Source organism: Xiphophorus couchianus, chromosome 9 (genome assembly GCF_001444195.1).
Source record: "Xiphophorus couchianus chromosome 9, X_couchianus-1.0, whole genome shotgun sequence".
Lineage (NCBI taxonomy): Eukaryota > Metazoa > Chordata > Actinopteri > Cyprinodontiformes > Poeciliidae > Xiphophorus > Xiphophorus couchianus.
This window is the reverse complement of record NC_040236.1, coordinates 11,380,612-11,404,873: the sequence shown is the minus strand read 5'-3', so window position 1 is coordinate 11,404,873 and position 24,262 is coordinate 11,380,612. Positions and strand designations below refer to the sequence as shown.

General features: G+C 37.6%; 1 protein-coding gene across 2 annotated transcripts; it reads left to right on the top strand.

Moving 5' to 3' along the window:
* Nucleotides 1–414: 414 nt before the first annotated feature.
* On the top strand, nucleotides 415–23,635 carry LOC114150637 (guanine nucleotide-binding protein subunit beta-4). Of its 2 annotated transcripts, none has more exons than XM_028027209.1 (11): nucleotides 415–536; nucleotides 6,685–6,768; nucleotides 11,424–11,609; nucleotides 11,717–11,755; nucleotides 13,739–13,845; nucleotides 15,628–15,691; nucleotides 16,584–16,746; nucleotides 16,894–16,960; nucleotides 17,186–17,387; nucleotides 17,530–17,746; nucleotides 18,603–23,635. In XM_028027209.1, the coding sequence occupies exons 3-11, from the start codon at nucleotides 11,553–11,555 to the stop codon at nucleotides 18,707–18,709; spliced, it is 1,023 nt and encodes a 340-aa protein (XP_027883010.1). In that variant the 5' UTR covers nucleotides 415–536; nucleotides 6,685–6,768; nucleotides 11,424–11,552; the 3' UTR covers nucleotides 18,710–23,635. The 2 variants fall into 2 exon arrangements, with proteins under 2 accessions (XP_027883010.1, XP_027883011.1); XM_028027210.1 differs by lacking the exon at nucleotides 415–536 and having other exon boundaries at nucleotides 6,541–6,768; nucleotides 11,424–11,459; nucleotides 11,548–11,609.
* The last annotated feature ends 627 nt before the right edge of the window (nucleotides 23,636–24,262 follow it).

Here is a 24,262-nt window from a genome sequence, read left to right as displayed (position 1 = left end):
GTTAGTGACTGATTTCAATAATCAAATCAAAAGGAAATAATTTACATGTAGCTGACTTATAAAGGTAAAATTCAGCTCAAAATACATTTAATGATTTTGCTTTGGTTTATTCTTAATATAGAATTTGGTACATTTTGCTTGTGATCATCAAAATTTTGTAATCTTCAAGATAAAAAATTCATAACGTTAATTTCACAAGTTAGCTGTACTAAGTTTTTGGAAAAAATATACTTAAGTCTGTATTTGTGAGATAATATTAAATAGAACTGATGAAATCAGCTCTGTCTCTTTAATAAAAATACTACTCCAGCTCCACTCCCCATGCCCCACTTCCCACCCCCAGTTTGCTCACCCTCCCACTCAGCTGCTCTCCACTCATACTCCAGCTCTGCTTTTACTCTCCATTTATTTATGACCTCTCCCAGTAGCATCTACTCCACTCACAACTGAAAAGAAGAAGCGAAACCACAGCACTGTGCGACTCACAGTCCATGTCATTCAGGACTTCCTCTGCGTCTCATCTTCTCTGCAAAAAGGTAGAAAAGCCTCAACTATTTTTGAATTATCTAGGTTTTCTTTTCTGCACAGTTTCAGGGTGAATGAGATTTTAGTCATCTCATCTGTACTGCCACAGCTTTGAAAAACACATTTTCTAAAATATGCTGTCGTAAAACCATTGAATTAAAACGGAGACGTGTTGAGCTTAAACTACTGCCAATATGAGCTCTAGTTGTTAGAGGAAAAATTGTCCAATTACTTGATTTATCTGTTGTGAAGGCTTGTGTTTGGCTTTCAGGTAGTTAAGAGGTAATACACTGATCTTATCCCGTGTTCACAACGTGTGGTGCACCAAAAAGTCAAGCAAAAATAATTATGAGCTCATGGTAATAAATTAATGATCATCTCATAGTGGTGCAGCAGTGATGGGAGGCATTTGAAAATGGTGGCATTAGCACACCAGGGTTGTTCCTCACTTCCTCTAATTTTTCCCCCTCTGTTCACAAGTTGTAAAATTCACTTTTTTGGAAACAGACCTTGTTATGCTTTGTGTTGGCTGTCGACCTGTGATTTTTACAGAAGCATCTGGGATTCCCCTTGCATGAAATAATTTCACTTCTTCACTTTGTTCATTTCCTCTGCAGCTTCTCGTACAAAAAAAAAACTTCCATTTTCGCTTCACTGACACCTTCCAAGTTGTAACATGAGGCATTTTAGAAGAAACACTAGGAAGTTATAATAGATTTTATTTGTGAAAAAATATTTTTCCTGTGTGTTAAAAAAAAATCTTAATCACAGGGGCTAATTTTCTTTCACATATACACTCAAGCTTCATCAACTTGAGGCCTAAAAGAACTTGGGGGAAAAAAGCTGACTTTATTTGTGAAACAAGGTTTGCTTCTATGACCCTCCCATACACAATCCAATTACAGAAGAACTAAATCTATGGTCCTTGTAGAATAGTTCGTAGTTTATTTTGTTTTTAATTTATTCAACCAATCTCCCTTCAAGAGTCTCAATTTGGACGGAGAAAGCACATTGTTACAAGATGAAGTTTAGACTTTAACATCAAAATATGTTAACAAACATAAATAATGTATATATATATATATATATATATATATATATATATATATATATATATATATAATTGTATATATATAATTGTATATATACAATTTGTACACACACCCACACATATATATGAATATAATAACTGTATCTCATTGAAAATGTACAATTTGTGTCACACACCCACACATACAGTATATATCAATATATGTGTGGGTGTGGGTGTGTGACACAAATTGTACATTTTCAATGAGATACAGTTAAAGGTTTGATAGTCAGCAAATACAGTCCTGGAGTTGTCATCTCCCATTTTCCCCTTCACGGATAAAATGAAGAGAAGACGGGTGTAGAAACCTCAGCAAGGCACGCATATTTTAAGTCACTTTGCACACTTCAAGAGGACCCTTTCTCCAATAATCCATAATGCATAGCAGCTCCGGCTCTCCCTGGTGTTTCTCCCACCTTCTTGACGTCACTTGCCATTTATGATGGTTACTCTGGCAACGGCCAGCCTCCCCGAGAGATGTCTGGTGGATAAGACGGCCCAGATAAAGCCTTTTAAGGTTCGACTCTTGCTCCACCTTTTAATTGTCTTTGATACACTGGAAGTATTACATGAAGGCGGTCGGATAGTGTCACCACGAGTGGAGAAAAAAATGATAAAAACATGCATTGAAGATGTTCTACTATTTCTATTTGATTTGGTCAAGTATGAACTGAGGTCATCTTTGAAAATTCATAATTCCTAAGATTTGGTTATGGTTTGCTCTGAAGATCAGTGACATCAGAAACGTTGAGGTGTTTAATATGTTAGATCAATACCTGGCTCTCAGAAGTTCTTCAAGTAAATACGTAATTAGTAAATCAAATGAAAATAACAGATATTATTATAAGCCTATTCATGTGAACGACCAGACCCTAAATTCCCTTTTGACTTGCAAATTTGTTGATGAACAAAACAACTGTTAATGCATTCTAATTTGCAAAAGTTTCTTCTTTTTTTGCATTTATGCAAAGCAGCAACTAAAAAGAAGTAGGATACTGCAGAAACCTGTTTGGGAGGAACTTCTCATGAGAATTAACGAGATGTTTCCAGTGAACCCTATAAAAACAACCATCATATTCAAATGTAATTTTATCCACAGTACTGTTACTCTGTGTGTCGCTGAGTTCTGCTACTTGCTAAATTTGCATCCATGCAAATAAATTGTCTCACATGCAAGCCACATTACAAACGGGTAACAAACGGTATACTGTATACAATGCCCGTCATGGGTTCCACTCTACTATTAATAGCCTTCCCCACGTATTTGCTTTTCTTTTTTTTCCAGACACAAGGCTATTGATGTGCTATTTTTATATTGTCAATTTGCCCTACCTCCTTTCCTTGTGGTTGCCAAGCAATAGAACAGGGAACCTGATTGGCCAATGGGATGCTTTTGCTGAGTGTGACACTCGACTGGCTGATGAAATTCACTCTTATTCTGCTTACTGGACTCTGAGAGCACAAGACTTAGTGTGTTATTTTGTAGTGTATTTTTTTAAGTATTTAAGGTAGTGCAAAAACAAAATAATTATTCTCCATTTACTAGTTTTCGCCAGTCTTGCTTGCAAGGAAAAGAACCACATAATCCAAGATGCATTAATAATAACCCCATTCTAACATAATCTGCTATCATGTTAATTCTAATCCTCTTAATCTGTTTAGGGGTAAATTGGTGAGACACACCTAAACCACTGCTGTGTAAGTGAATTCAAATAGACTTAATCTGACCCCATGCATCTCCCAAAGGAAACCAAGGCCTGGTGAAACTTTCATCCTCCCTCAATTGATTATGACTCGTGCAGAGATTTGGAAAAGCCTATCCCACTGCTCCCTTTCATAGGCCCTATAAAAAATTCATCCCGTCCTAATGGAGAGAGAGAGATAGAGAGAGATCCTTTTGAATGAGGCTGCTGCAGGCTAAGCACGCAGTGGCAAATTAGACATTTGCATGCTTTGGATGTTATCCTAAAGCTAACTTATTAATGACTTTAGGTATTGGTTTTTATTCTTTTGTAACTACCAGAATATCTACACATGGATAAAAAAAGACTAATAAGGTTTTTCTTGTTCATTGCAGATTAGGTAAAAACTTTAGGTTGCATTTTCTGCAAGTCTGAGGCTTATTTTATACAAGACAACTGAGTTAAAAGGTTGGTGACAGTTTTATATATAAAGCTTTGTCTAAGCTACTTATAAGGTCTGGCATATATGAGTTGAAGCTACATCTTATTTAACTCTTTATTTTTGCTTTTCAGATGTCTTGCTAAACTATTGTTTAAATATTACACAAAATATAAATCTAAAAGCTTATTCTGCTGAAGACTATCTTTAAAGAGGGTGATACCTGCTCTATACACCAAACCCATAAAATACTATCCATAAAAAATATCATCCATGGCAGAGGCTGGTATTGAGTGTTTGGATAATACGATGGTAGAATATGATAAAATGCAAAGATTTAAATGTTTCGTGACCTGAGCAGACACAATGAGGAAGTGTCATATTCATAGAATAACTAGAAGTCTATCAATAAACAGAAGGTGGAGATGGGGTGGGAACAGTAAACAGCAGAGGGAAAAAGTCCTGGACCGAGCTTCCATCTGCAGGATTATTACTGGAACCATTGTTTTTTAAAAAACAAAAAACAAATATTAGCTGCAGTAATAAAAATGGAAGTCACTTAGTAGGGAACCACTGTTTCTTGCTTGGGAGTGTTTGTCTTTACAAATGTACAATGAGATTATAAAAACTCCTGGGTGACAAAAAGAATTTGGTTTCAAAAACAGGTAATTGGGCAGAATTTTAATATTGATTATATTATTATTATTATTGTCGTCTTTAATGGTGACCATTATGAGAGGTTCAATATAAGATGTTCGCTCTCTCTTGCTACTATGATTACCAATAGGTAAAGGATCTCAATTTTAAGACACTTGCTGTGAAATCAATCACCTTTTCTATTTGTTTTGCTCTTTTTTTCCCCAGATTAAGGCTAAACGTTCACATGCCTCTGGTAACATCACACAAAGTGTAAGGCAATTGATCAGAATTGTTTTGAGAACCTTCATTTTTGTTTTGCCACAACCATTTAGTATCGTGTTTTTAATCAAATTCTTCCTTCAAAAGTCTCCCCTTCTACTCACCAATCATTTAGCCAAGTTGGCATAAAAAGAAAATGGTCAATATGTTGTATTAACACGGTTTTGAAGTCAGAGCCTAGCTATCACATTGTTCCAGGTAACACCTGTTGAAAGAAGTGAGGGGAAAAAAATGCATCACTCTGCAATTAAAAAGAGAGGTTATAGTGTGAGGTCAAACAAGCAGAACCACTCTACTGGTAAAATGTATAACAATTTGACATGAAACAAGAAGAAAACACAATTTATACATTTCTGTAGTTTTAAATATGCACAGAAACCATAAGGTTATTTATTACCATCCTCATTGGATGGTTCAATCTGTTGGTTCACTTACAGATTAATTTCTTGCTACTCAAATATTTTGTACCTGCTTAAAGCAGAAAGGATTTAAAGTAATTCCCCGTTTCTTATGGGGTACTGAAAGAAAATGTGTTTATCCCATTTGTATTTAGCAGCAGGAGGTCACTTAGGTTCAAATTCTAGATTTTGTAAGGGTCAACTTAAATAGGGATAAGAACCAACTTAATGCAAATAGGGCATAATACTAATTTATGACAAAATAATTTTATTTTCACTCAAACTATTTGTGAGATTTGAGTGTTTTGTGACTGTCTCAATATTTCATGAAAATACTTAACTACATAGAAAAATAAACATATCAACAGCGGTTTAACTCTGACTACAAAATAGTTTGTTTATAGCCATGAAAGTGGAGTGGAAAGGGTGAAGGTAAAATAGTAGTATCATTTGTTAAACGGGGCTGCACAGTGGCGCAGTTGGTAGCACTGTTGCCTTGCAGCAAGAAGGTCCTGGGTTCGATTCCCGGCCGGGGTCTTTCTGCATGGAGTTTGCATGTTCTCCCTGTGCATGCGTGGGTTCTCTCCGGGTACTCCGGCTTCCTCCCACAGTCCAAAAACATGACTGTTAGGTTAATTGGTCTATCTAAATTCTCCCTAGGTGTGTGTTTGTGTGTGAATGGTTGTTTGTCCTGTATGTCTTTGTGTTGCCCTGCGACAGACTGGCGACCTGTCCAGGGTGTACCCCGCCTCCCGCCTGGAACGTAGCTGGAGATAGGCACCAGCAACCCTCCCGACCCCATTAGGGACAAGGGTGCACGGAAAATGGATGGATGGATTTGTTAAACGACAGAATTGACCTGGAGCTCTATTCTTCTGCCTTGTGTGATGTCACTGACTCAAGTCAGCATAAAACGCAGAATTAGCGGTGATTTCTTTCCTGCCCTGTTTTAAAACTTCTCATTTTGTGAAATTCGGCAGTGAACATCTGTTTCATTACCTAGTTGTGGTCTTACTGTGTGTGTGTGTGATGTGATCACTTGTTACAGAAAAAAAATACACAAATTTAATATTTAAATAAGTAAATAAATGTGCCGCACTTTTAAGGATTTTCTTTTTGTATTTATGAATAACTAAACCATAAGTGTTGCAACATTACAACTGCTCCTACTTTAATTGCTACTTTTTATTTTAAAACTGCTTTAGAGTTCTAATATTTGTTTCCCGTATCCCACTCCGTTCCTTTTAGTAGAGGGGCTGGCAGACTGTACCATTTTAGTGGGAGGGGACACAAACACTTTCAGACATTTTCCAAGTATGCTTAACAAGAAAAACCTTTCGAATCAAAAGCCTGTTTTCATTACTGACTTAAATATACATAGATTTAAAGGTAGAACATTTTTTAAATTCTGATTTTGTGATTAAATAAATTAAAATATGGAGCATGTAAACTAGTGTGCACCCCTCAATGTAGGCTGTTGCCATGTTCCCACTTTCATGGGTGTGGTGATTAGCCTGCTTGGTGAAAATTTCAGTCAAATCCGATCCGAGTGGGTGCTCCCTTCTGACCCCTAAAGCGGATTAAATTGTGTGGAAATTAACGCGGCTCCTCTCCACGGTCTCCCCCGCCCAGCTGAGGCCATGGTTGTCGTGTGAAAACATATCGGTGCCACTCGGACCGAAGGAACGGGACTGAGCCAGAACGCCTCTTTTTCAGGTGAGGACGTGCAGTCTCGTATTTCGTATTTTTGGTTGTCTGCGTGTGTGTGTGTGTGTGTGTGTGTTTTTTTTAAAGGCTATTTCCTGTTTTTGCTCGGAGCGAGTTTATTTTTGTTTTTGCAGCCTCGGTGGAGTCCAGAATTGCCCAGAACCATGAAATGTCCCCGGCGGCAGCGGTTGTGGCAGTTGAAATAACTGCTCCCAGTCTTTTCAATGGCTCAATTCTGTGTTTTCCCCTCCTTGAAGCTTTCCATTGCCTACAAAATCCTAAACGCGGCTCTCCAAACGCGGCCTTTTACCGCCTGTAGGGCGGAAACTACGAGCAAGAAAACTGTCACTAGTTTTTTTTTTAAAACTTGTATTTACGTTTTTGTTTCCAGTTTTTCCCACAGTACTTTTAAGTTTTCTTGTTGCGCAGTCCTCTACGTAGCTTTCCCCCTGTTTCTTAGTAATTAATATACAGTCCGCCTTCCTATCAGTATCAACTGGTGGTGTGACGGGGGCCCTGCCTCATGCTCCACAGACGCATCTCCACTACATCAGCCTGTAAAAACAACACTTTATTTGTCGCACAATCCATTAACATGATTTAACTACGTTTTTGTCTGTGGTTGGGAGTCGGTGTTTGTCTGAAACTGTGAAGTAACACAGTGAATCATGTCATCAATCTGCTGGTTTCATCATGTCATCAACAAGTGGTAACTAGTTTTGGTGGGTCTAGTATCGAAAAAAAAAGCCGAATATGTCAAATTTCAACTCTCCTGTTTAACAACAGGTTCTGTTTGCTGGAGTAACTGCAAACGATTTATGTAAGGAACATTTTAAAAAAGATAAGTGGGAGGAAAAGTAGTTTTAAAAAATGTATTAAATGTAGAATAGAAACAAGTTTTCAATAATTTTAGATTAGTTATGTTTGCTTTCTTTACTGTTAATCAAATGCTCTGATTAGTTTTCACACACAAAAAGTGGTTAAATGTTCTGCATGTTTATTGATTTCAGGTGGTAAACAAAATGAATGAATTACAAGATTACACCTGTTGATGCTACCCAAGTATGTGTCTTAACCTTTTATGTAATTTTTTATTGACGTCAGAAAACGTCCATCCATGTATAAGCTATTGTTGATGCTTAGTGATTTTTATTTTTCTACAAAAAAGGGGGGTGGGGGGGGAGTTGTAGTGCTTTTATTTAGCCAACTGACAGGCAGTGTGCAGCATCTTGCTTTGGCTTCACTTGCGTCTAGTAAAATTAGACTTTTCACTTGTGTCTAATTTTTATTAGATTCAAGTCTAATATAGATTAAACTTTTATATTTTTGTATAAATGTCTACTATCAAGGCAGTTTAGGTTCCATTAAATTATACAGACTTTGTTTAAACCAAGATCTGAAAAAAATTTGCTTTTGTGAAATTGAAACCTTTGGCAGTGGTATTAGTCTCTTTTTTTATTACAATTAAGAATAAATTAGGGTTTTAAACTAGATTTGTGGTTCTTTAAATAAATATGATCTCAGGTGGTTTAGAGGCCAAACAATGAAATGTTTATCTAAAGTAAGCAAATTAGCCATAAAATGCAGTCTCTGATGTTGTTATAATTACATTTTTGAACAGGTTGGACAAAAGCTAAATGTCAGTGAAATTCCAGTAAATATTGACGCTTTACATTTAAAGGACATTAACTGGTTGACCAGAAGGAAGATGGTTAATGTTCACCTTACTGGAATCTTGATATAACTTTCTCCATTCTCCAGATGTTTAGTCAGTAGGAACAAGCTCACACCTGGCAGAGACACCCCTTTGATTCTTTAACTCATGTTATGACGTACAAAACTGTACTTGGTTTACTCCTCAGTAAGTGGGAGATGCTTAAAGTGTAATGTAGAGTAAGATACTGGTGGAAGATAAAGTCAGGGGAAAAACAAACCTCTTATCTTCAGAAAATGATAAGAAAAGGTCGAGTCAAGGATATTCTGAATTATTTGAGCCTGTTTATATTTTAAAATGCCTTACAATGACATTTGTTGTGACTTGACAGAATATGAATAAGTTGAATTTGAAATGGAAAAGTGGCTGAACAAATTCAGTTTTCTTTTTGCTCACTTAGCCTCCGTTTCTTTAACCAAAACTAATGACCAGTTGCATATGGGAAATTTGTTCATCAAGAACAAATGGAAATTAACTACCAAGCTAAGTTTTTATTATTGCAAATGTGATTTACACCTGTTTCCATCTATACAGACAAAATATTCATTTTTTTTAACTTCCTCTGTTTTTGTTGAGGGTTTTTATTATACTTGAGGAAACTATTTAGCATTTCCTTTATCCCTTTTTAATTTGCATCCTTGATTGTCTTTGTTTTTCCTGTATCACCAGCGTCCTTTGACTACTCTTTGCATTTCCGTAAGCATTAGAGCGGCAGACGCAGGAAGTAACTCAAATCTGAAAAATGGATGCGCCCTAATTAAGTTGTAATGCATACAGGAAAAAAAATAGACGGAATATTAAAATGAAACAGAAATAAATGTAATGAGAGACAAAAGGGTGAAAAAAAAACCTAAATTAATTGAAAACATGTAGGACATGTTAAAAAAAGAAGAAAATTCCACGTGAAAATGGGTTTGCTAGATGTACGAAAAATACAGAGAGGGAAATAAAGGAATACATTTATAATTTTCATTTATTTTAGTAGTATATTCCATATTGGGGTTATTATATGTTTTTGTATAAATATCTACGATCTAGGCAGCTTAGGTTCCTTTAAAGATGTCCGTTCTTTTATAAGATACCCACCTCAGGGTTTCCCTCAGTGTACTATAAGCCTGGTGGGCCACCAGGCTTTAATTGTGCCCCCACCATGCTAAGCATTGCTTATTTATTTAAGTTTTTTATTATAATTTCCTCTTTTTAAGATTTTATACTTGTTATTTAGGTATTAATCTTCCAATAATGTCTTCCAAAAATGCATAACCATCAAGTGATATTTTCAAATTTCCTGTCAACTTTAAAACAAATTTACTGAAAAACATGGTGGCCGGCTGGATGAATGACTGCCGTGGTGCCCCAAGCACAGGGTTTAGCAAGTTTTCTGGGGTAAACCCTGCACCTATATCCTTAACTTTACTTACTTAAACTTTATTTAATTTTGGGGGAAATTCTCTGTGATGCCCAGCTTTGTTACACCACTTCTGAATGAACTCCTGGAAATAAAGTGGAATAAAATCATTCAGGATTGACAACATCCTGAATCAAGAAATATAGCCAGCAAACTTTTTTGTCAGTACCTTAGTATAAGATTTATCTGTCCCTTTGCCTTTCTCATGTTCTTCCCTCTTTTTATTATGTAGAGCTATTATTATTAAGAAAACTACAACTTAAAACTTTCTAGGATAATTCACCTAATGGCTCTTCTCAAAATAACGGCCTCCTTCCTGTTTTGGTTTCTGATTGAGCAGTAGTTTCTTCATAATGTGAACAAGTCCTTTCATGTAGTTCTTGAAATCAAATGATGTGTTGCCTAAAGTCCCTCACCACCACCACCAGTATCAGCATCATCTCATTTGAACGTTTGCTGTTATGTTACTCATTGCAGTATTGTTTAACAAAAGCACTTTCTAAACCCATTATGAGCACAAGCAGCCCTGTGTGATGCCTCGGCCTATGGAGGCATATAGCATAACAGATGGATGGCTGTTTTAGAGTAGAGATGCCTCTGATTCAGGCTGATGCTGAGCTCCTCCTCGGATGCGTCAGAGTGACGTTGTCATGGGCAGCTGAATGCATTGCAATGCCTCAGCAAAGGCTTAAATAAATGAGCTCACAATGAGCAGTCCATTGAATCCATCTTGTCAGCTGAGAGGAGCAACAGGCTACATCAGTGGATTTTAGACATTTCAAAAATGGCTTCTCTGGACACATTTTTTAAAGAATTATGAAAGTATTCACAATTATGCTATTCTATAATGACCAAGTGTTTCAATGTGGACATGTGTTGGCCCTAATATTTGAATTATTGAACATGGATCTAAAAATTTAATCTCAGTACGTTGGATTTGTGGATCGCAGTAAAATCGGGTGGAAAATCAGCAGCCTACAGGGTCGGGGTAGTGCAAACATCTCAGAGGAATCTCTGAGTGCTTTGTGACCCACATTCAGGCTCCCCAAGGTAAAGGAAGTAGCAACTTGCACGTGCATAAATACACAAGCATGCTTTTGCAAATGAATGCTTAATCTGACACATTTAGATCTGCTCACATAATGTACTCTCGCTCTCAAATGGTTTCTGTTGTACATATTGTCTAATACGCCGTCCAGATCGGCCCACACGATGCGCAGACACTCGTTCGGAGCTCGCACGCACAGCGGTGGGCCGTGCCAGCAGCGCAATGCGACGACACAAAAGGCTGATTGAGTAAGGAAAGGTCAGGGCCCAGTTCAGATGGCCTTTTGAACCAGAGTGAGGGTGTTTGAAGAGATAGACCACCCTCCAAGCTGCCACCCAGCCCCTGAAATCCCCCTGGTGGGCCTGGATGGCAGCATTGTACCCTCGCAGCTCTCCCCAACCAAAACAGGGAACCTTTGTTTGTCTTATGGAGGTGCTGCTATTCTTTTTCCGTATACCTGTTGAACTTACATTATTTCTGTCTCTGTGTTGCAGGTGTCAGCTGGTCAAGCGTTTCGTGTGTGTGAGCGTGTAAGTGAGTGTGTGCGCGAGCAGGCTCGTGTATTTTCTCAACCCAGCCAGTATTCACAGAGGACTGTGTCCTGACCGCATCTCACAGGGACAATGAGTGAGCTCGAACAGTTGCGGCAGGAAGCCGAGCAACTACGCAACCAGATTCGGGTAAAACAACTAAAAAAGAATAACTTGGAAATGACTCGCACAGCTTGAGCTGAAACCATTTCTCATGAAACTTTTGAATTTCCTTCATTCTTGATTTCTCCTTGTAGGATGCCAGGAAAGCCTGCAGTGATTCCACTCTGTCACAGGTGAGGGACCTACTTACACAAAAAACACTTTGTTTATTTTTTTGTTTTTCATTTTATTGTTGTTTTTTGAGACGAGGTGTAATTTTGTCAACCAATTTTTCTTACTGAAACAAGCTGCTTACAGGGTCTTCAACAGTGCATAGAAAAATACATTTCCTTCCCTACAAATGAAGATGAGTTGGTTGTAAGAGCTTTGTTCTGGTGACAGTTGTGGCAAGGCTGTAAATGTTAAAATTTTCTAACAATTTACTGCAGGAAAAGTCTAATTCTATTTATGTTAAATACACTAAAAGTGAGCATTAAGGATTACTCTTAGTGAAACTGTAAAAACTGGAGACTACTACTCGGTTTGGAAAAATGTGGTATCTGTGCATCGGTACTGACAAATGACTTGCCACTTAATCTACTGTGAATTGCTAAAATATTAAATGTCTTACAATTAATGTTAAAATATATATTGGAGCTGACCAATGTTGGAGTCAAATGAGTGACAGTGAAAAAGCCTAAACACACAGTCACAAAGACAATGGAATGACACAGAAATGATGACAATGAAAATGTTTTGGTATAGCTGTACAAAAAAAGGAAATTAAAACTTAAAAACTAAGAAAATATGAATATTTAAGCACAATTTAAAAGTGATTTAAACATTTATTAGAGACACATCCTCACTATATATGTATGCAAATTGTAGCCAAGATGCTCAATATAGGAAATTATGACAACTTATTTTATTCAGTCAGACCTAAAACATGTCTATGTATGATTTGTGTACTAAACTACAGTTTGTGAACAAACTCAGTGAAAGAATTGCCTATTGAGCCTTTGTTTTCAAATAATGCTATGAGTAAGCTCTGTGCCCAATGTGTTGTTACAGTTGGCAGGCGTAGCAGCTTAAAGTAATGAAATACTCATGAAACATCGCTTTGCTGAACTGGATGATTTATCATTTGGTGATCAGAGAAATATCACAAGCGAAATTCTGTTTTTCATACTTGAGGAACCACTTTGTTCTGGAGCTCTTTATTTTACATGAATATGGTTTTACTGGTTACACATAATTGTGTATTTGTACAAAACACCGGAGACTTCTCTAGCTGTGTTTCTTTGACATCCACTTTCACTTCTAGAGTGCGACACTGATCGTCTCCCCCAAGATCAAAATCTCTGAGTAGCGAAAGATCGTATCAGTGTTTTTAACATGGTAACTCTCTTCATTGTAGGCTGCTGAGCTTTATTTTAATTTTTGAAACAAAACATCATGCACATGCCCCTCTGGTATGTCCTCCACATTTGCGTATGTTATAAATAATCATGGTCGGCCAAATTGGAACCACATTGAGGTCATTTTTACTTGATGTATCTAGCAGTTTTTTTTTACTTGCTGGTTTATCTTGCTGTTAAGCACATTTTTGCACTCTTTAAACATAATTTTAATAAACATTCAGCAATATGTTATGATTTAATTCTAATCAAACACACAAAATAGATTAAGACTCTGGATATTTTTATCTTTAAGCTTTTAATCAGGTAGTAGACTGTGTTTAAGGGCCAAACCAGTACCACCAGTTGCCTGCAAAAGAAGCTGCTTTACTTTACTGGCTTTTATGGCAATTTGTTGAAGAAAACCTTCTTAAGGCAGCGAACTGCTTCAGGCTGAATGTTGGACTGGCCCAGTCAAAGTCCATATCTAAATCCAATTTAGATATTGAATTAAGTGAGTTAGTATCTGGTGTTCCGAAACTAAATTCACAGCGGTGCATTAATTGCCGCGTATTTTATTCATTCTAATTGAATATTTGAAGCTTGTTTTACCATTTAGACTTCACTGTGCACAAATAAAAGTCCAGGAAATCCTGATATAAATGTTTTTTTTTATTTTTTAAGTATCATCCTGTTTTTGCTGCCTCAGCTTGTGTCCAGTTCTGGCATCAGTCTTTCCCTCCAGTGTAACCAGTGACCCGTCTTCCTGTGTTTATGCAGATCACAGCTGGTCTGGACTCGGTGGGCCGGATACAGATGCGGACACGACGCACTCTCAGGGGACACCTGGCCAAGATATATGCAATGCACTGGGGGAGTGAATCCAGGTAAGGACTCTCTTTGTCATTTGTAGATATTTATGTTAATCGGGTTTTTTGTTTGTTTTTGCAAGAGTTGTGTATTTAAAAAAATTCATTTAAAAGCTGTGGTTTGGCTTTATTTAGATTTTTGCCTTTGCAGTATCTATTTCCTCCATTTGCTGCCTTAATTTGTTCAGTCAGCTCCAGTGTAATCTATCTGCAGTCAGTTCCAAAGTTCAAAGTAAGAAAAAGAACAAAAAATATTCGATCATCTTCCATCTATATTTATGATCCTGGCTGCAGCATTGAATACTTTGGCTGCTGTAGAAGCACCAATGAAAAGTTCTGGTTCAAGTACTTTGTAGTGCAGCATAAATTTAAAGCGTATATCAAAAATAAAGTATTTTTTAATTAGTGGTAATTAAATATTTTTTAATTTGTTCTATTGTGTGTTTGTGTCACTCTTTCTTTCTCTATCAATGCAATGTGACAGTGACGACAGTCCCAGGTCTGGGGCTGAACAACAATCAGTTCCATCTGTTCTCCCACTCCTCTCTCTACTAATATGACTAATATTACCATAATCACCTTTTACTATCACGTTAACAAGGCACAAGCAATGTTTTACCTCTTCGCTATGAGCACAGCAGCGACATATGGCAGAAAACGCTTTCCTTATTACAGATGCAGTTTCTAAGATTTCAGTTTTTACTGCTGTTTTCTTGCAAATCTAACATTGCAAGATTCTGTAGTCTACAAATGTTCATTAAACTAGATCTTATAAACTGCTTTTTTTTCTAACAATTTGCTGCAAATATGCACACTGAGAGGCACCAAGAATTAACAGTTAGGATTATAGTTCACAATAAGTATGCATGCAGTGCACTAATCTTGAGCGATAGAAAGTATTTTTTTTTTCCACAAGCTGCATATACTAATTTGATCTGGATCAAAATTACACAAGTATATATTTTTTCAACTAAAAAAGGAAGGTAATAAAGGCCTTTGCCTCAAAAAAAAAAAAAAAAATACAAGAATGTCAATCAGCAAGACATGCACAACCAGTGATTTTGATCCATTTGTGTTGGGTGTTTGATATGAGGGAAATCTTTACAGCTGTGAGAATAGCTTTGGTGTTTCTAAATGAATCCACCAAGTCTCATTAATGTAATACAACATGATATTTTTATGCTTTTGAAAGATGCAATTGTGTTTGGCACACTTGGACTTATGTAAAGGCCTGATCTCTGTGGCTGCTCCTTAAGATGTGTGTTCGGTTGAAGGTGTGAGTGTGCATAGGCGTGCCGAGCACCTACTACGTGACCCCCCAGGGGACCAGTATTTGTTTTGTATACAGCCACTGACATTTGAGGACTACGGCTCTCCTCTTGATTGTACTGCAGCACCATCAAACCACTTCCTTTACCCGGAGAGGCGGAAACACCCCATCAGGATGAGAGGGAGGGGTTCCAGCTGTTCCTGCATCTGCGCCATCTAGAGCCCCCCCACCCACCACCACCTAGCTACTCAAATTTTCCTCCCAGCTTAGATTAAGTAAACCACAGTTTTGGCTTTTGCATAAGTGAAGGTTTGAATATTAGTTGGGTTGGGACATGCAGAGGAAAAAGAGGAGTAAGTGATTGGTGACGCTAAATGCTTTTTAACCTCCAGGCTGACGATCCAGCACAGCAGTGTTTAAGGTGGCTGCCACTCATTGCTTATAATAAACAAGGTGCATGTAGCTTAGATTGTGCTTGATAATGTGAATCTGAGCAGAGCGTCATGCTGATGTGCTTCACCTGCCTCCAGGTTACTGGTCAGTGCCTCACAAGATGGAAAGCTGATCATCTGGGACAGCTACACAACAAACAAGGTGTGTAGACTTAATAATGGCTGACAGCTGAAATTATTTAAATATAATCTGAAGTGTCTTGTGATGATTTGTTCCAATAAGTGTGTGTTTAGTCATAGATGTTTTTTTGGAAGAAAGAGGGGGGAAAACTTTTTTAAGTTCATAAGTGGACAGTTTTATTGTAATATAACCTTAATAAAAGTTTTTTAAAAATTAAAAAATTATTTCCTTTATTGCTATAGCATATGGTCATATGGAGTATGGGGGGAAAAGTTTGAGTTACCAAATTCAAAACTTTTAAATTTATTTATAATTAGATTATGGATGATCTTTCTGACCAGCCCCATGATATCTTGGGGTTTAGTCAAATTCATTTAGCATTTTTGGTTTCAGAGTTGCTAACAGATAAAAATTATTAAAATACAACGCAAAATTAAAAAGATAATCATTTGCTTTTTTTTCCTCACATTGTTATTGCAGTGAAGAATGAAGCGTTTGCAGTATTCTAAACAGAAGTGTTTTCTAGGATGAAAGTGTAGCAGGGTAAAGACAAGAAAACATGCAATTTAAATAATGAGTTTTACAAGAAATAACTTTTCACTTTGATATGTCCAACTCTGCAGTAAGAGGGATAATGTTTATAAAGCTGTTTTATATTTTTGCACAGGAATAAGAATCAGAAGTTGATTAGAAGAAATGTAGTGAAATTATGCAAGTGCAATAAAACCTGATTTTCATTTACTGTCGATGAAGCTGCTACATCTTTTAGAAAGTAGATTTAGTGATCTAGATTGTGGTGTAGTTGTTGCAATGAGTGCAAAGCAGTTTGTATAAAAGACGCAAGCCTTTATTTGTACCCTAAGCTTTGTAGGAAATCTGCAGTTTTCTGTCACTAACTCTTGTTTGAATTTAGATGCATGCTATCCCACTGCGTTCTTCATGGGTGATGACGTGCGCCTACGCCCCCTCTGGGAACTATGTGGCCTGCGGAGGCCTGGACAACATTTGCTCTATATACAGTCTGAAGACCCGTGAGGGCAACGTGCGGGTCACCCGAGAGCTACCAGGACACACAGGTAGGGGGGATTTTTTATTTATTTTGTTCACACTTAGCCACATTTTGTATTGTCTCCCCTGGTTACAATGGCAGTAAAACTTGTTTTACATTGAGTTTTCAGAAAAAATTAGTTCTGTTCTGATATAGGTTCTCTGTTTATGTTCAGGTTATTTGTCTTGTTGTCGCTTCTTGGACGACTCCCAGATACTAACGAGCTCTGGAGACACCACCTGGTGAGCAGACCCCACATTCAAAACACTGCAGCTCCCATTGAGTACAGACAGAGGATACTTCAGGATTTACATGGTTAAACTGCAGTACTCTGTGCATTTATTTAGTGCTGGTATATTTTGGTTTCATTGGGTTTGTCTCTTTAAGAGTAAAAAAAAAAAACTGTTTGGGTCACTAGTATTAAAATTTTTTTACTCTTTTTTTTTTTTTCTTTTCCTATTTTAAAGTGCATTATGGGACATAGAGACGGGCCAGCAGGCCACCTCCTTCACCGGCCACACAGGTGATGTGATGAGCCTGTCTCTTAGCCCAGACTTCCGGACTTTTGTGTCCGGCGCCTGTGACGCCACCTCCAAGCTGTGGGACATCCGTGATGGGATGTGCAGGCAGTCTTTCACCGGCCACGTGTCTGACATCAACGCCGTCTGTGTGAGTTCTGCAACTTTAGCCTCAGACGAACTCAAGTTTGGAGGATTGTGCTTTTTTCTGGGCAAGAAAAAAATACAAAACAAAGCAGGCACAACACTATCTGAACAGTTAAAGTTTTAGCAGTTTCTTTTTCTTTCTGCAGTTTTTCCCCAACGGTAATGCATTCGGCACAGGCTCGGACGACGCCACCTGCAGGCTGTTTGACCTACGTGCCGACCAGGAGCTGATGACCTACAGCCATGACAACATCATCTGCGGCATCACCTCTGTGGCATTCTCCAAGAGCGGCCGTCTGCTGTTAGCCGGCTACGATGACTTCAACTGCAACGTGTGGGACACTCTGAAAGGGGATAGAGCAGGTATGAGACAAATGACCAGGCTTCAGCTCCCACGGCGTAATGTCGATGAACAAAGTCTGTCTTTAATTGTAAATGCTCTTCCTTTGTAGGTAGCCAGGTAAACATTTTTGTTTCTGCTCTTATTTCACCCTATATATGTGGTGAAATAAGAAGCAAGAATTCAGTTTTAAAAAATGAGCTCTATAAGTTGGCAGTAACTTAAAATGAAATCTGTGAGAAATCTGATTTAAAGTCAGGTTATGTGATTTTTGAATTCCAAACTGGATTCCAAAGACTTTATTGGTCAGCTGTCTGTGCTTTGAATTGATATGCTCTGTAGTCTGTTTATGGAGCACTGTCTCAGAAAAAGGTTTTTTAATGTGAAACAAAGGTAATAGCAGTATAATGCAGAAAAGTTCAAATGTAACTGCAAGGAAACTCATCTAAAAACGTAAGTTTAAGATGGACGTATCTTGGAGAAACTTCCAGAAACTAGACTCCATAATATCTAAAAGCAGCCTCTTATTTTTTTTTCTTCATTTGACTTGTACATTACAATTTTTCTGTAAACTTCTTGCCGTTGCTATATTTTATGTTTGATTAATACATGCTTGACTGCATTAGCCTTGTAGAGCCACATAATATGTACTCAACTTGTTGAAATGGGCTTTATTTAGCAAAATCTGTAAAAGAAGCTTAATCCTTCCACTTCAGTTCTGCTTTACTTTGTGTTGACCAGTCACATAAAATCCCAGTAAAACACTTTGTTTCTAACTTCAGTGTGACGAAAACAGATGCATGAAAACCCTTGTAAGCCTCTGTACGTACAGACTACGTGACCAGCCTGCGGCTCTGCTTCGTCTTCCTCCTCCTGCAGGCGTCCTCGCCGGCCACGACAATCGTGTGAGCTGCTTAGGAGTGACCTCTGACGGCATGGCCGTGGCCACCGGATCCTGGGACAGTTTCCTCCGGATCTGGAACTAAACTCAGCGTCTCGCCTGATGTACTCGATCACTGCCCGCCACCCTGGGTCTGCAGCCCCCCGACTCCCCCTGCTGGGCTGAACCGCAGGGAGTGCATTTCTGAAGCCCTTCTCACTCCTCCGAGCTGAAGACTTTCTCAACGTTTTTAGTTTTTTCTCAGCAGAGCTGTCACGAAGCCACAAAAACCTCTTTATAAAAAGCCGTCAAATTGAAACCATGAAATTATTTCTAATGAAAATAACTGAAAGATATTTTTAATTTCCTTTTTCTTTTTAAGGGCATTAAAGTGCATTTGTGGCCATGAGTACAAAACAAAATTAGTATCAGTGTGTAATATGTAAATGTATATATAAAGGCAGTATATATGTATAGCATTATGTGTGTATATATGCATCATATATGCATCTATAATGTGTGTATGTATATATTTTTGTAGTTCATTTGCCTATCGAGGTATTTTTGTTGCTTTTCCTTTTTGTTTTACGATAAATAGACATAACCACAGAATGCCAGAAATATTAGCAAACTTTAATTAAAGGAAAATGAGAGTAAGCCTTTTCACTCAGTTACGAGTCAAAATTTAGCCTGGCTACATTTTTTATTATTATTATTATTAAAGGGCATATTTAGGTTTTTATTTTGGCATTAGTTGAGTCAAAATATTCATTTTGTTTTGGAAGGGAATCAAGAGATTGAGATTTCAGGAGGAGCTTCAATCCAATATTTTTTCTTTTTTTTTTTTTTCTTTTTGTCTGGATCAAGCTTTAACTCCAAAGTAGAAACTGCTAAAGCTCAGGCTACAGTAGGCGGGGAAGGAAACGATCCGAGGCTTCGGTTTGACCTCCGCTCTTTTGGATTGGTGGTTTCAGATCATCGAATTCTGAATATCGGGACAACCACATCCATTCCATGCAAATCGGCTGTAGCTTGACTGGTAAACGGAGGTCGTAATAGCCCTACCTCACGTGATCTGCAGGAGATTCGTCTTTCCTTCAACATTGGGACAAGCTTCGGTTATTTATATACATTATGATGGCAACTTAAATAGAAGCCGAAGCTGGTTTCTCCCTGCAATCCTGACACAACTCTGCCCAAGGACAAAAAAAAAAAATTGAGTTTGTCTGACCAGAATCTACAGGAGCTTCTTGTTGGGACTGTGAAGGACTGTAGCAGCCTGAGAAAACAGGGAAAAAGATGTCAGAGCTTGCCGTGTCAGTTCAGTATTTGTTTCCCTCCTGAATGAAGGATTGAACTTATTTTTGTCATCAAGGTGTGAGAAAAGCAGCAGAAAATATGTTAGCCACTTCAAAATCACACCAGTGCCATAGCAAGCCTGCTACAAAAAAAAGGACACAAACATTTAAACCTTTAGCATTTTGTTCCTCACCAAAAACACATCATAAACTTTTAATCTAACTAGTGAAGAACATGCACCTAATAGAGAGCTAGAAGCGCACGCACAAGCAGCAGTATAGTACAGATTTTGTGATATTGAGGTTTCTCGTTATCCATTTTGCATTTAAGAACCTTGAAACAAAACCCAGATCTTGTGTGAGTTGGACCTATCAGCTGTCTCAGGTGCCTATCTGTGATTCTAAACTTTTGGAGCTTGTGGGCTGGACAGAGGAGGGTTTGCGACGAGGCACTGCTGTCTCCGTTTTGCCTTAGTACGCCGTTCAAAATGGAGGGTGATATTAGCTAAGAAGAATAGAAACGTTTTCTCTTTTATTTTACACAAACTCCCCACATTGATCCTACAGTCTGGAATTTGATTTGTTGGTTTTCCAAACAAACAACTTTTTCTAGAAATATATCTAGGAAAATATATTTCTCTAGATATTTTTCCCTGATTTATTGGTAACATGGAAAATGTGTGTGTGTGTGTGTAAGTAAATAGGATGTTATATTCATCTATCAGTCAGTTTGGACATCTGTTCATTAATCTGTCATCCATGTATCATCCTGTCAATCCATGCATCTGTTTGTCCATCCACCAGTGCATCTGTCCACTCGTCCATTCTTCTAACCAACTGATTTATCCTTCAATCCATTCATCCATTTATAAACTCATTCACCACTTCCTCCACTGGCCGATCTCCAGTAGCTGCCTGTCTGTCCATCAAACAATTCATCCTTTAACCCATTTATTTATAAATCAATCTGGCCATCCTTCAGTTTATCGACCCTACAAATAATCCATCAATTTCTCTATGAGCCAATCTAATTATCAGATATCTCTTCATCCAACCATCCATGCGTTCCACAGATTGTCTATTTTTCAATCATCCAACAAGAAATCTTTCCTTCTTTACCACCTTGTTTTCTATATGCCATATCTAAAGCCTGTCTACTGAGGGGAAATGTCTAAAATTGATAGTAAATGTTTGTCTTTATACTCGAACCATGGCTCAGAAATGACTTGTAAAGTGTGGCGTTTAGGAGCCGTGTGAGTGAGAAGATTCTTTCCTCCCAACAGAAGCAAACACTGATTCCAGTGAACACTAAGACGAACGCTTAGAGGAAAACCGCATGCAGCTCCTCACCGCTTCTTAATGCCTCACTTCTTTTATTCTTTGTATTTTTTTTTTTTTTTAATGTATAAATCTGCTTTCAATTAACACAGAAACGTTTGTATTTCTGGCTGGTTCAGCCGTCAGTTATTCCCTCTTTTAAAGAGCCGTGGTTCTGGTCAACATTTCATTTTAAAAGGTTCATGTGATTTTACTCTTCTTTTGAAGTTAAATAACTCATCCTGAGGGAATGTTTGTGAACAGCAGATAGTTAGTAGGATATCCTGGAGAGACGTATAGGATGTGAAATGTCTTGCATATCAGTTTTGACGAAGGCTTGTGTGTGTTGGGTAGAGGGACCGGGTGTAATCTGATGTTCAAGTGTTACTTCCTCATTCATCTGTGCCAATGTGCTCCACAGACCCTGAGCTGTGAACCGAAAACTAGTCTGTAAAATAAAAAAACCAACAAAAAAACCCATTGCTAGCGTTAATCAAGTGCCAACTTTCTCTGTCATTTTCCACCCAATCTGTTGTCTGATCTGATAGGTTGACTGCTTCTGTCTCAGTGAGTTTTTGTAACCATAAGTGTAATTTCTGCTACCAAGCTCAAAGACATTCAGATGTTTATGTGTTAATTACAGGACTAAAAGGTTTGGATTTAAAGAGACGGGACATCATTGTGGGAGTACTCTCTCTCTCTCTGATGGTTCAACAAGAAGATGCTTGAAGAAACATTTAATGTTTTTGGTCTAATTTTCTCTTAACTCCATCAACAGTAGATTCTTGACATTGTGGCTTTTCTTAACCTATTAAAATGTAACTTGAGCTGCATTCTTTAGTTCTATTTTTTTATTTTTTTTTTTTATCTCTGAACACTAATGCAGCAGGAATTTGTCTGCATATTAACTCTCAAACATAGCTGGTTTTAATCAAACCAGTCATAACCAGATGTATATGTTCTGTTGTGCAGGATGAATATTTTTACCACTTTAGGAAGCGACTGAATCTAAACTGAAAAGTGGATCATTTTAAAGTAAAAAAAAAAAACCCAACAACATCTGATTAGGAGTTCCCCTTGCAGTCTATGATGCTGCTTTGGTCAGGATGACAGATCCAGCAGCTGCAGTTTTCTCAGCTGGGAAGCTGGTCAGGCCAGTATCTGGACCATTGCTAGGAACTTTGAGCATTCCGGTAAAAACACATTTGGACTCCTGGACAGCTAGCCATGGGCTGATTGAGGATATCAAGCTATACTAAAGCAAAAAAAAAAAAATGTTTCAAAACTGCAAAAACTGTTCATATCATTTACATCCTAATTGTTTTATTCTTGGAAAAAAAAATCCTGCTGAATTGACTGGCGTTTTCTCCAGCTGTGTTGACTCTAAAGCAACAGCAACCTTTTGCTGTGGGCTGCTGGTCAGCTTGCTGAAAAAGCACCACTGCTCTTCTTCCTTGCTTACTAGAAACAGTAATAGTGTGGAAACGATGAAGAACTGTTTTAAAATGATTATAATTTTAACATGTGTAGCATAATTCATAACGGCCTAGGATTATTTCCCATTATCACTGGTTGTATCTTTGTATTATGTTGGATGTTTCTTCTCATCTTCACTAAATGTTGAACATGTCAGTTTCTCACTGTGTTGCTCTATGAATCTTAAAAAAAAAGAAGAAACACCATGACCCTTAACAGCTGACAGCCAGTATGAGATGATGATGATGATATTCGGTAAACAAACCTTTTATCCCTGTATATTTCTGCATTGTTAGCCGCTGGAGCCTGGAGTAGAAACACTCTCATGTGCCTGTGCAGTTCACTCATGCAGGTCGAACAGTAAACCTGTAAATCCAACAACGGTGCTTTTCATCAGTGTTGCATCCCCGAATGTTTGGGGTTTTTTCCCCTCCAGCTTTCTGACTGATCAGGTCGGCTGATGTTACAAACTGATCACATGCGTGCGCTCAGAGCCAGAGGTTCAGTGTTGAACAGGTAACGTCTTTCATGTGTCTGACAGTTTTTTCCTGTCGCTGCTGCATGAGTTCAGTCTGTAATCGAGCTCCAGTTTTATTTACAGTACGACAAAAATGTCAACATTTTGATACCCCTGCTTCTTTTATTTAAATTTTTTTGTTGCACTGCACTGCTCTTTGACTACAGCCTTCTGTCCTGACATTCTGGTTTTTTATTTGAGGTTTTTCCTTTATTTATTTGTTTGTTCGAAGCCATTAACGACCGGGGACTTGGTGCCATCATAACTCTCTTTACAGTGCTATTGTGTGAAATTATAATCACTTATGAGATAATTTTTATAGTCTTTTTCACACCAGACCTTTTTTTGTATTTGTACAGTGGCTTGGTGATACTATGTTGCCATGAGTTATTGTAACCAATAAAAAAGCTTTTAATCAACAATATCAATTCTCACTGATTTTTTTATTTTAAGTTTTTGTTCATAAAAGCCTTAAAGCATATTGTACCCCATTGTAAAATGGTTTTTAAAATGTTATTACTGCATAGTGTAACTGCATTAAAAACCACTGTTAGGATGACACCCTTGCTTTATTTTATTTGATTCATTTTTATGTTATCTAATGCATTTCACATTAATGTTCAATAACCCCAGCGTACTGCCCTGTTTTACTGCATATTATTTGCTTTAGAATGAATGAGAACATTTATGAATTTTTTTTTGACAGCTGCAGTCCTCCCAACAGCTGGTTTTGAATATTTGCCTAACCTTGAGTCCATTTGCAGCCATGTATGTCGAGACTCTTCTGTAGATATGGGCAATTTTAACAAATCTATTTTTTTTTTTTTGTTAGCCGCTTACAGATTCCCGAAGATCAGCTCACATCTATTTAATTGAATGGCATGTTCTTGTTCTTTTTCCACCTTTTCTCGTGGTATATTTATAAACCAACGACACAAAAAAAAAGTTACTAATTTTAAAAAATAAGTCTTAAAAGTTCAAATTAACTAAATGTACATTCATTTTGTAGTCAGTTTTTCATCCCATTTGGTGATTTTGCTCAAAAGTTTAA